We start from the raw sequence: 12,030 nt of genomic DNA, 5'->3' as shown, positions 1-12,030 counted from the left end.
TTGCAAGGAAGCGCTGTGAAGTGCCTGATACGGAGCCCAGCGCGCAGTAGGTCGTCAATCCATTTAAATATTAAAATTTATTGAAAATGGGAAAGTGTACACTGAAAATGTGTCCTTCGAGGGCACCTGGGTGGCTCAGTCAGTTTAGTGTCTGCCTTCAGCTCAGGTCATGGTCCAGGGGTCTGGGGATTGAGCCCTGTGGCCAGGGAGGAGACTGCTTCTCCCTCTCCCTCTCTCTCTGCTGCTCCCCCTGTTTGTGCTCTCTCTCTCTCTCTGTCAAATAAATAAATAAAATCTTAAAAAAAAAAAAACCACAAAAAACCCCCGTGTGCTTCAAATGGCACATACATTTGCCTTGTAAAGATTAACATTAGATGTGTCATGAACATAGATGCTGGTGCTTAGAGCCTCCGAATTAACCCCCAGTGTAAAGGCTGTCAGGGCTGGACAGTGCTTTACAACACCAAATGTGCAAGGAGGGGTGCACAGGCTTTGAGTTCAGATTCCAAAGTGCGTTGTTTTCTGAGGACGCACATCTTCCCTTCTCCCAGAGGTGGGGAAGGAGGGAGGGAAGCAGTGCAGTCCCTGTCTTTTTGACAGCGTGAGTGTAGGGGAAGATTTATCTTAGGGGTGATTTTTTGTTTGTTTGTGTGCTAATAAGAATATCATTCGTAGATGATACAAGAAAGACTTTCTACAAGTCACTATGTACCCAGCATTGAACTTGGCTCATTATAAAGAATAAAGATGCTGAATGGAATGTCAAATTTGCTCCCTCGAGCCAAAGATCTGAGATACAATAGTTTGTTAGGGTCAGATTAGGACACAAATGCAAAATAGACTTGTGAACCTTTGGTTAGGGAGGAAATGAAATAGAAAATGAGGTTGCACCTGGAAAGCGCTGAGCCTGGTGCCTGAGACATGGCAAACCGCGTCTCTGAAATAAATGTTGTACTAAGAGCAGAGATAGCTAATTAAAATAGCTGGTGTGTACTCAGTGCTGTGTCAGGCGCAGAGCTTATCCCTTTGAATATCTGTCATCTCACCCTCCCGCCGTAAGGTAGCACCGATGACCCCATTTTACAGATGAAGAAACTGAGGCACGAGAAATCCAAGGACCTGGTGTAAGCACAGGTGAAGTGGGAGAGATGGTCAGGTGTTCTGTTGGTTGTCACAGTGACGACGCTTACAGGATTCCTGGTGCAGTGGCTGGCCCATCTGTCTTTCTGGGATAAATGATTAATACCTGCTTTTAAAAAAGGTTTTTATTCTGAAATAATTATATGGCAGACAGTTACAAAAATAGTGCAGAGAGGTCTCGAGGATTCTCGCTCCAGCTTTCTCGGTGGTTTCATCTTACATAATAGCAAAACCAGAAAATTGGCTGGCGTGCAATCCACAGACCCTTTTCACACTGTAAAGTGCTTTTAGCAGACGTGCTCGGCATTGCGCAAGCTGCGATAGCCACCACGATTAATATTCTCAGCTAAAGCGGCGCTTTTCGCCCAAGGCTCCTTCAGTACTGCATTCCGGAGGCCTGCCCCCAGCTCTGTCTGGGTCGACCACCGCCCCCGGGAAATCCCACGGCCGCACCGTCGCCGGAAGGGTTAACCGGAGGAGCCCTTCCTTGCGCCTGCGCGGGGCGTTCCTTGTCGCCCCGCCCCCGCAGCGCGGGCAGATGACCCGCCCAACCGGCTTCTGCCTATAAAAGGTCAGGTGTTGACGTCAACGTTCTCTTCCGCCGTCGTCGCCGCCATCCTCGGCGCGACTCGCCTCGCTCGGATCTGCCTGGGAGAATCCACCGCCATCCGCCACCATGGTGAGCAGCGGCGTCCGGCTGGAGGCCTGGGAGGGCGGCGGGGTCCCCCCGGGACCGGTGCTCGCGGGTCTGGAGCGCTGGGGCCGCCCGGACATGGAAGAGACATGGCGGCGCCGGCGGCCCCGGGGGGGTGGGGGGGTGGGGAGGAAGCGGCCGCCGCCATGTCTGCGCGTCGTGCCGTTCGCCGAGCCCCTTCCCCACTTCCGGGGGCGCCGGCCCCTCGAGGGACCCCGGGCCGGAGCCGGGGCCGGAGCTGGGGCCGTGGCGGGGCAGGGGGAGCTTGTGCTGATGTGGCAGACGTCGTCATGGCGGGCGCTGTGCGGGGAGCGGGGCGAGGGCGAGCCGCCTTATGTAACCCGCGGGTCGCGAGCAGGGCTCGGCTTTCTGCCGGGGGCCGCCGGGGGCAGGGAGGTGGCAGGGCGGGGGTGGGCGCGCGGGGCGGAGACGGGTTTGCCGCGCCGGCGCTGGGCCGTCGGGGCCGCTTGCCGCCCTCCCTGCGCGTCCCCCTACGCGCGGCTGACAGCGGGGCCGCAGGCCGGGGCGGGCGACCGCGGGGACCGCGCCAGCCCCCCGCCCGCCCGCGGCGCCGTCTGGCCCCCAGCTGGAGGGGTGACCTTGGACTGCACGGAGGACCTTCGCTGGGGGGTGGGGAGCGGCCGCGGGGATGGGGTTCTCGGGGCGCCCTCGGTCCCGCGGTGGCCAGTGGGTTGCCGCAGCTTTCGCGCCGCTGTCCCGCCGGGGACCTGGTGTCGGTGCGGGAGGCTCGGCCGCGGTCTCCTGGAGTCGGGCGAGTGACACCTTCACGGGGGTGTCAGCCAGCAGACGGGGTGTGCAGACGCCCCGCAGCCGCGCTCCTGTTCCCGCCTCGGCAGCCCACACCGGGGGAGACCCAGACCCAGGTCCCACGGCCGCGGGGCTGGCCTGAGCTCCCCCTCCCCCGCCCAGGTGAACTTCACGGTAGACCAGATCCGGGCCATCATGGACAAGAAGGCCAACATCCGCAACATGTCCGTCATCGCCCACGTGGACCACGGCAAGTCCACGCTGACGGACTCGCTGGTGTGCAAGGCCGGCATCATCGCCTCCGCCCGCGCTGGGGAGACCCGCTTCACCGACACGCGGAAGGACGAGCAGGAGCGCTGCATCACCATCAAATCCACGTGAGCACGCCGCTGCCCCGGGGCGGGCCGGGTCGGAGCCCGTGGGGAGTCCGCGGCAGGGAGGGAGGAGGCGGAGCAGTCCCGCCAGGGAAAGTGCAGCCAGCGAGGCCCAGGAGGCTTGGGCTTGGGGCGCTTCGGAGAGGAAGGGGCTTAGCCGGGTGGCCTCCCGGTTTCAGGACTGCGGGGCTCTTGGCGCCGTCAGGAGAAGTCTGGGCTAGTGCCACTGACAGCGAGCCACTTCGTATCATCCTGCCGTGTGTGTCCCCTCTGACCATCTTTGGTCTTAGGTGTCGGCAAAGGGAGCACCTGGAGCAGGCACTGAGCGGCCGGTGCTCTCAGTTGGCAGTTGGGGGGGTTCTCTGTGTGGTTCCAAGGCTGGCGTCAGTGGGGGCCGGGGGAAGCGTGGAAGGTTGTCCACGGGTTTCAGGCCTTGTTTTGTCACCTGGTTAGTATTTGGGGTCAGGTGTGTTGGGCCTGAGAGGATCCAGGATGAGGGGCTGGACAGGTGGGCATTTGCAGCTGGTACTCATGGCAGGGAGGTGGGCCTCCGGGCTGAGGGCAGAGCCTCTCGGGTGGGTCAGCTTCTGTGCTTGGGAAGTCGGATCCCGTCCGTAGGGCGGAGTGATCAGCAAGGGGAGGACACAGCACCTCACTGAGAGGTAGGAGAAGGGCGTGCCGACTCCCAGGGCAGGTCTGCGTGTACTCCCGCGTCCAGGGAGGGCAGTGGAGATGTGGCTTCCATCCACCCAACGTGCCCCAATCTCCTCAGGGCTATCTCCCTCTTCTATGAGCTCTCGGAGAACGACTTGAACTTTATCAAGCAGAGCAAGGACGGCTCCGGCTTTCTCATCAACCTCATCGATTCCCCTGGGCATGTGGACTTCTCCTCGGAGGTGACTGCCGCCCTCCGTGTCACCGACGGTGCCTTGGTGGTGGTGGACTGTGTGTCTGGTAAGCGGTAGGTCCCTGCACGTGTGGTTTGGGATGCTGCCCCCTCCCCCTGCCCCCCACTGATGATGGAGACGCCCGTTCCCAGGTGTGTGCGTGCAGACGGAGACGGTGCTGCGGCAGGCCATCGCCGAGCGCATCAAGCCTGTGCTGATGATGAACAAGATGGACCGGGCTCTGCTGGAGCTGCAGCTGGAGCCCGAGGAGCTCTACCAGACCTTCCAGCGCATCGTGGAGAACGTCAACGTCATCATTTCCACCTACGGGGAGGGCGAGAGCGGGCCCATGGGCAACATCATGGTGGGTCATTTGCCTTTTGCGGTTGAGGGTCTCGGCTGGCTGGCTGTTTGCCCCTCGATTCCAGTGCTTTGTCGGTCTCCCTTGGAGGGGGCTTAGTTCTTGGCCACACTGGAAGGGCTGGGATCTCTCTGGGCCAGAGGGCGTGAGTTGAGGCTCTCCTGGGGACTCCGGGTGGTTGGTTGCGCAGGCAGGTTTACCACGGAGCTTGGGCTGTTTTTAAGCGGGTCTGACCTGCACTGTTGAGGGGCTGCGGGTGGTGGGCGGTCCCACCTGCTGACGGTCGGTGCTCACACACCCTGCCGCCAGAGGGCATGGAGCAGAGTTGGGCCTTAAAAATGATGACTAAAATTTCTTCACTTTGACCTGATGGATATTGAAGAAATCGGATGTCTGAGGCCCATAGTACCCAGGGGCTCTGTGCTTTTTGTGCAGCTGTTTCTGCTCATAGCATTTTCTCGCCCTTGCAGATCGACCCTGTACTTGGGACTGTCGGCTTTGGGTCTGGGCTCCACGGTTGGGCCTTTACCTTGAAGCAGTTTGCAGAGATGTATGTGGCCAAATTTGCTGCCAAGGGCGAGGGCCAGCTGGGGCCTGCTGAGCGGGCCAAGAAAGTGGAGGACATGATGAAGAAGCTGTGGGGTGACCGGTGAGCCCTGCGGGGGAGGGGGAGGGCGCTCCCTGGTGCCCCCGAACCTCAGCAGGGATCCGGGGCCGGTGGTGGCGATGTGGCTGGGGAGCGGCAGCGGTCTTTAGGCGCCTCCTGCCCACCTGGGTCTCCCCACGGCCTGCTGTCGTTGACTTGGTGGGTTCTTTCTCACCAGGTATTTTGATCCCGCCAATGGCAAATTCAGCAAGTCGGCCACCAGCCCCGATGGGAAGAAGCTACCACGGACGTTCTGTCAGCTCATCTTAGACCCTATTTTCAAGGTGAGCTAACGAGTTCCTTGCGGATGGGCCTCCGCCTGGGCTCTCCGTCCTTGGTCCTGGTGGCTCCCGGATCTGTTCTACCTCCTGTGGCTGGGCAGAGCTGGGTTGAAAAGTGGGTGCTGGGGGAGGGTGAGATGGGTTCAGCCCCCCAGGGCTCTACTCTGACGAGCTCACCACTGAGGTTGGTGGGCGGAGGGCAGACTAAAAGCGGGAGCTTTGTTAGCAGGTGTTCAGCGTTTGTAAATCGGGCACCTTTGTGGTTTAGGGGTTAGAACAGACTCTTGTCCTGAGAGCCTATCCTGTTTCTCCCGGCTTGTCTGGCTCCCTTAGAGCTGTGCTGTTACAGACTTGTGGAGCACTGTCTTCTCTTTGCCCGTGGCTTTGTTAGGATTGCTGGGCAGGAGGCAGCCACAGGTTTCCATTTTGTTCCCAAACCCACCGTGCTGTTTGTGTAATTCATCAGGTGTTTGATGCGATCATGAATTTCAAGAAAGAGGAGACAGCAAAGCTGATTGAAAAGCTGGACATCAAGCTCGACAGCGAAGACAAAGACAAAGAAGGCAAACCGCTTCTGAAGGTGAGTGTGGGTGGGCCGCTTGGGATGCTGCTGGCCCTGCCCTCTGGTGCGTCATGACTGGCTGTTGAGGCTCCACCGGACCCAGCCCCATCGCCAGCTGGGCGGTCAGGAGACCTGCGGTGCTGGCCTGTCCGGCAGGAGCAGGCTGGGATTCTGAAGGCTGTGGGCCTTGCCTGAGTTTTGCGTTTCCTGCTGCAGGCTGTGATGCGCCGCTGGCTTCCCGCTGGGGACGCTTTGCTGCAGATGATCACCATCCACCTGCCTTCCCCCGTGACGGCCCAGAAGTACCGCTGTGAGCTCTTGTACGAGGGGCCCCCGGACGACGAGGCAGCCATGGGTATGTGGGGTTCATCTGCACCCTGGCTACAGAGCGCTGGGTCCTAAGAGCAGTCTGCAGCCCTGGCCGGAAGGCGATGCTTGCTGCCCAGCTGTGAGGGAGTCACACAGTTCCCTTTGGGGATTTCTTTCTTCTCAGGCATTAAAAGCTGTGATCCCAAAGGTCCTCTCATGATGTACATTTCCAAAATGGTGCCGACCTCCGACAAAGGTCGCTTCTATGCCTTCGGTCGTGTGTTCTCGGGGCTGGTGTCCACTGGCTTGAAGGTCAGGATCATGGGGCCCAACTACACCCCTGGGAAGAAGGAGGACCTGTACCTGAAACCTATCCAGAGGTGAGGTGTTCGGGGCTCCCGGGTGTGCCAGGCTGGTCTTTGTCCCACACCAGTCCCGAGCTCCCCCCACAGGGAAGGGGGCAGTGTGTAGAGTGGCCCAGACAACAGGGAGGAACTCGGGTGAGGGAGGGACTTGTCTGGATGACGCACGCCCAGAAGCAGGGGTTGGAGCCCTAGTTTGGGTTTGGACACATGTCCCTAAGCTCGAGGTGCTAGCAGCGGCTTGGTTGTGTGACTCCAGAGGCCCTGTCTGCTGGTGCCAGTCCCGAGTCCGGGTGGGGGTGGGGGAAAGACCAACCTCTAGTTCCCTGGGGCCTTGACTTCCGACAGCTGTCAGGTTCCCATGACATTCCTGTCACCCTTGAATTGGGTGTGGGGCTCCATAGGGGAGGTGGGAATCTGGCAGGTGGCTTTCTGCTTTGGTGCGCGAGGACTGGGACTCCGTGCCATGGGAGCCTGGGCTGCAAGGTGAAGCCAGGGCCTGAGGCTCGGAGGCTGGGTCCACACTGCCGTTTCAGGTGGTCGGGGACGGCCACAGGCTCCAGAAGCGAGGGAGGCCATGTTTGGCCCTTTGTGGGGATCTCTGGTGTATGGGTGCTTGTCTCGTCCCCCCAGGACAATCCTGATGATGGGCCGTTATGTGGAGCCCATTGAAGATGTGCCTTGTGGGAACATTGTGGGGCTGGTGGGCGTGGACCAGTTCCTGGTGAAGACCGGCACCATCACCACGTTCGAGCACGCGCACAACATGCGGGTGATGAAGTTCAGTGTGAGCCCAGTCGTCCGCGTGGCTGTGGAGGCCAAGAACCCGGCCGATCTTCCCAAGCTCGTGGAGGGTCTGAAGCGGCTGGCCAAGTCCGACCCCATGGTGCAGGTGGGTGTGTGCGGGCCCAGGGAAGGCTACCTGTAGGAGCGCTTACCGGGGGGCCTATGGCAGCCTCTCCGACAGTTAGGGGGAGTCAGATACTCGGAAAGCCGGGTGTGTGGTGGGCATGTCTCTTGGCAGAGCAGCTGTGCGACAATGGGGGTTTCTTGCCTGGGAATCCTCAAGTTTTCTTTCATAGTTAGATTCTTGCGGGCTCTCTGTAGAGCGGGTTGCTCTGGGATGTAATGCTAAGAACCAGCACAACACACACCTGTGAGAGCTCTGGCTATTTTGTGTGACCCCTGAGTTACCAGAAATCCCTGTTTCGAGGAAGTCTGCATTCTCCCAACAGTAGGGAAGCCTGGAGCCTGCTTTCCACCCATTTCCTAAAACTTCCCGGGGTCGCTGAGTGTCCTGGGGTCAGGGCCCGGGGGCTAACTCTTGGGCCTGTTGCAGTGCATCATTGAGGAGTCCGGGGAGCACATCATCGCGGGGGCTGGGGAGCTGCACCTGGAGATCTGTCTGAAGGACCTGGAGGAGGACCACGCGTGCATTCCCATCAAGGTGAGGCCTGGGTCTGGGCGCAGGTGGTGGGAGGCCTGCTCTCCCCAGTATAGAGCCGGGCATGTAGAGATGGCGTAGTCAAGGGTTTTTTGTCCTTCCTCGATGTGTTTCTTCAGATTAAACATAATTGAGGAACAGTTCACTTTGGTTTTCAGAATCTTTGAGGTTGCATCATGAAGGATTTGTTGCTTTCCAGGTGATAAAAACTGGCAAGGCAAGTTTCTAAAGTTAACATACCGTTTAGGTTTCCGTAGCCACCCTTAGGTCTGTTGGCTGCCCTGCTCTTACCTGCCTTTTTTTTTTTTTTTTAATATTTTTTTAATTTATTTATTTTAAAGGTTTTTTTAAAATTAATTTATTTGACACAGAGAGAGAGATCACAAGCAGGCAGAGAGAGGGGGGACTCAGACTCCCCGCTGGGCAGAGAGCCCGACGTGGGGCTTGATCCCAGGACCCTGAGATCATGACCTGAGCCGAAGGCAGTGGCTTAACCCACTGAGTCACCCAGGCACCCCTCTTACCTCCTTTTGCAAGGAGTTGGGTTTGTCATTTGTAGATGATGCCCCGCCTGTGCGTTCTGATCGGGACCCTGTGTTTTCCTGGGAGGTCCCTGCCAGGCCTGACTTGCACACTTACTTTGCAGAAATCGGACCCCGTAGTCTCCTACCGCGAGACCGTCAGTGAGGAGTCAAATGTGCTCTGCCTGTCAAAGTCCCCCAATAAGCACAACCGGCTGTACATGAAGGCACGACCCTTCCCTGATGGCCTGGCCGAGGATATTGACAAGGGCGAAGTGTCTGCCCGCCAGGAACTCAAGCAGCGGGCCCGCTATCTGGCCGAGAAGTATGAGTGGGATGTGGCTGAAGCCCGTAAGATCTGGTGCTTTGGGCCCGACGGCACCGGCCCCAACGTCCTCACTGACATCACCAAGGGTGTGCAGTACCTCAACGAGATCAAGGACAGCGTGGTGGCTGGCTTCCAGTGGGCCACCAAAGAGGTGAGGAGCTGCGTGGGTGTCCAGTGGAGGATGGGGCAGTTGGCTGTGGGTTCTCAGAAGAGCCGGGGAGGCTCGCAGTCTTTTGGGGGTATCTTGGGGTCACCTGTCCTTGGCGGAGCGAGGCAGTGGACTTGCTCTCTGGGAAGGGGGTCCTAGGGCGGTGGAGGTGGGCAGGAGACATAGCAGGTCCATCCGGGTGGAGACCTGGAGGCATTGGTGTAGCGCTGGGACCCGTCCTGGAAGGCGGGGCTACAGTAGTTGCAGGAACTTGATGGTGGCCTTGGCTCCTTCTGCAGGGGGCTCTGTGCGAGGAGAACATGCGTGGTGTGCGCTTCGATGTCCATGATGTGACCCTGCACGCGGACGCCATCCACCGCGGGGGTGGCCAGATCATCCCCACTGCCCGCCGCTGCCTCTACGCCAGCGTGCTGACCGCCCAGCCCCGGCTTATGGAGCCCATCTACCTGGTGGAGATTCAGGTAGGGAGTTCGGGTTCTCTTAATTTTTCTAGGTCCTGTTTTGTTTAATAGCTGCATGTAATAGTCGTTCTTGCCTCACAGTGTCCGGAACAAGTGGTTGGTGGCATCTACGGTGTCCTGAACAGGAAGCGGGGTCACGTCTTTGAGGAGTCCCAGGTGGCCGGCACCCCCATGTTTGTTGTGAAGGCCTATCTGCCCGTCAATGAGTCCTTCGGTAAGTGGGGGCTCGGGGCCCCCCTCAGACACCTGCTGCTTGTGGCTTGTGGGCCCCGGGACAGAGCAGTAGTCTGACAGGCAGTTAAACCTGGTCCAGGATACGTCTGGACTTCTGCTCTAGCAAGGCCTGGAGCTGGTTTAATGAGAGCCATGGGCGGAATCTGCAAAGTGCTGGCTTGGACCCTCGCAGCTGGGCAGTGGGGGCCGCATGGTCGTGGACGAATTGGTCCGCCTTGCATGCAGATCCCTGAGATGGTGACTCTGCAGGGGAAGAAAACCTTTGGACGTGTAACTTGGCGAAACAGTAAGGTCAAGGCCAGCAGAGCAGTTGGTTTGTAGCCCAGGTTTATACTGTGGGTGAGGCCAAGAATGGCCAGCAAGGCCTTAGAGATGAACAAAGCTTGGGTGAGCTACAGAGTTTCTTTCTTTCTTTCTTTCTTTTTTTTGTTTTTTAAAGATTTTATTTATTTATTTGATAGAGATCATAAGTAGGCAGAGAGGCAGGCGGCAAACCAGGCTCCCCGCTGAGTAGAGAGCCCAATGCGGGGCTCTCTCCCAGGACCCTAAGATCATGACCTGAGCCGAAGGCAGAGGCTTAACCCGTTGAGCCACCCAGGTGCCCCAGAGTTAGGTTTAATGTGTGACCCAGTCTGGGTTGACAAAGGTCTCTGATCTGTGTGCCTGCGTCGTCCCCACCTTCTCCGGACTTGGCCGTGGTGGTGGTAGGGACATTATCCTGATCTGGCTCATGAGCCCTGTGCCTCCCCACAGGCTTCACTGCTGACCTGAGGTCCAACACTGGCGGCCAGGCCTTCCCCCAGTGCGTTTTTGACCACTGGCAGATCCTTCCTGGGGATCCCTTCGACAACACCAGCCGCCCCAGCCAGGTGGTGGCCGAAACACGCAAGCGCAAAGGCCTGAAGGAAGGCATCCCGGCCCTGGACAACTTCCTGGACAAATTGTAGGCAGCCCTTCCCTGCAGCCCACCACCCCGGGTGGGACTCAGCACAGCCCCTGCACCGGCTGACGACCGACCACAGCAACAAGCCCTCGCATTCTCCATGACACCTCGAGACTGTCCAGACGGGGACGCTCCACCTGACAGGTTCTGGGGCCCACCCAGTGCCATCACTCAGCGCGAACGCTTGATGCCGTTCCTCTAGATATTTATTTCGAGATTTCAGAGGCAGCAGAAATGCCCTGGCAGCAGGGACTGACTTGGCCGGTGTGGGTGGGGGAGGCGGGGTGGGACATTCAACACTTCTTTTTCCATTTCAGAAACTTAAATGTCCAAAAAAAAAAAAAACAACCAACACACACACAAAAAAACGCATTAAGAGGTTTATTTGGGTAAATGGCCCGTAGTGGATTTTCCCAAAGAAAGGGGGAAGGAACAGGTGGGTAGACCTTTCTCTTTGGACAGAAGCTAGAAGGCAGGAAACTTGGTGTGGTGTCACCGTGAGCACCTCCAGCTGTATTCGTGCCATTGGAATAATAAATTTGATACAGTGGTGACTGTGTGTGTCCATGTGACTTCGTCCTTGGTCTGGTCAGGCTGCAGTGGGCCCCCTGGGCCAGTGTCCCCACTGTTGGTGATACTGAGATGCAAAAGGTTTAACTCAATCTTGAAGTGTCCTTGGATGCCAGGCCCAAGTACGGAGGCCCGTCCTCAGTCTGCCGTTCCAGCCCAGGGGGCCGCCCGGTGTGACGGCGCCTCTTAGCCAGACTGCAGAGTGGTGGCCACTGGGCTGTGGGGCTGCTCAATGCTCGAAGCGAGCTCTCTGCAGCCAGGGACCGCGTGTGTAAGCTCATGCATGAGTGTGCTTCCGATCTGCTGGGGCCGCCATGTGAGTGCTGCTGGCTGGACGGTTCTGCCCAGTCTGCTCTTGTGGACTTAGCTCCGCAGTGAGGGAAAACTGCAGAAGAAAGCCACCTGCCGGGCAAGTTGTCTTCGTCAGCCGGATGGGTTCTTCAGAAAAATTAAAAGTGGCACATAGACCTAGTAGATTTTTATTTTAACCTTAAACATTTAACCCTAGATCTCACATAGGACAAACCTCTACTCTGTCTTTGTCTTCCTTGGATAAGTGACCGACAGAATGCGTGGCTTCAACAGTGACGTGCTGCAGTGGAAGTGGTTTGGAAAATTTGTGGGGGGACTTCGGGTGTTCACCAGCTTAAGGAACCCGGTCCGCATTGAGAAGGCAGGAGCCTGGGTGATGGGTATCCCAGAGGCACTGGACAGCTCCACTCACCAGCAGGTTGCCCTCTACGAAGTCTCCCATCCCCCGCATTTTTCACGTTGGAAAATACTCTTATTTCAAAACCTGGCATTTCTTGACGTGTACACATTTTTTGCACTTTATATAAGCACTTCGGACTACATTTGCAGAAGAGTCGTGAAGATGTTACAAAGCTAATGCTAAGTGACCGCTCACTTGCTTTTCCGCATTCAAGTCCTCACAGTGTCAAGGGGCCAGTCCAGGATGCCACATTGCATTTAGTTT

General features: G+C 57.9%; 1 protein-coding gene and 1 non-coding gene across 2 annotated transcripts; both read left to right on the top strand.

Annotated features, from left to right (window-relative positions):
* The first annotated feature begins 1,692 nt into the window (after nt 1-1,692).
* EEF2 (eukaryotic translation elongation factor 2) lies at nt 1,693-11,038 on the top strand. The gene is made up of 15 exons (XM_032306267.1): nt 1,693-1,819; nt 2,765-2,979; nt 3,749-3,930; nt 4,016-4,227; nt 4,695-4,873; nt 5,049-5,154; nt 5,618-5,731; nt 5,930-6,068; nt 6,207-6,402; nt 7,018-7,276; nt 7,724-7,831; nt 8,475-8,828; nt 9,125-9,307; nt 9,389-9,521; nt 10,295-11,038. Exons 1-15 carry the CDS (start codon nt 1,817-1,819, stop codon nt 10,486-10,488), a joined length of 2,577 nt encoding a protein of 858 aa, XP_032162158.1. The 5' UTR covers nt 1,693-1,816; the 3' UTR covers nt 10,489-11,038.
* Nucleotides 4,559-4,623, top strand: LOC116581799. Its single transcript, XR_004282233.1, has one exon. It is a non-coding gene; the product is annotated as a small nucleolar RNA SNORD37 (small nucleolar RNA).
* Nucleotides 11,039-12,030: the final 992 nt, after the last annotated feature.

Source organism: Mustela erminea, chromosome 1, assembly GCF_009829155.1.
Source record: "Mustela erminea isolate mMusErm1 chromosome 1, mMusErm1.Pri, whole genome shotgun sequence".
Classification (NCBI taxonomy): Eukaryota; Metazoa; Chordata; class Mammalia; order Carnivora; family Mustelidae; genus Mustela; species Mustela erminea.
This window is presented reverse-complemented; position numbering and strand designations above follow the sequence as displayed.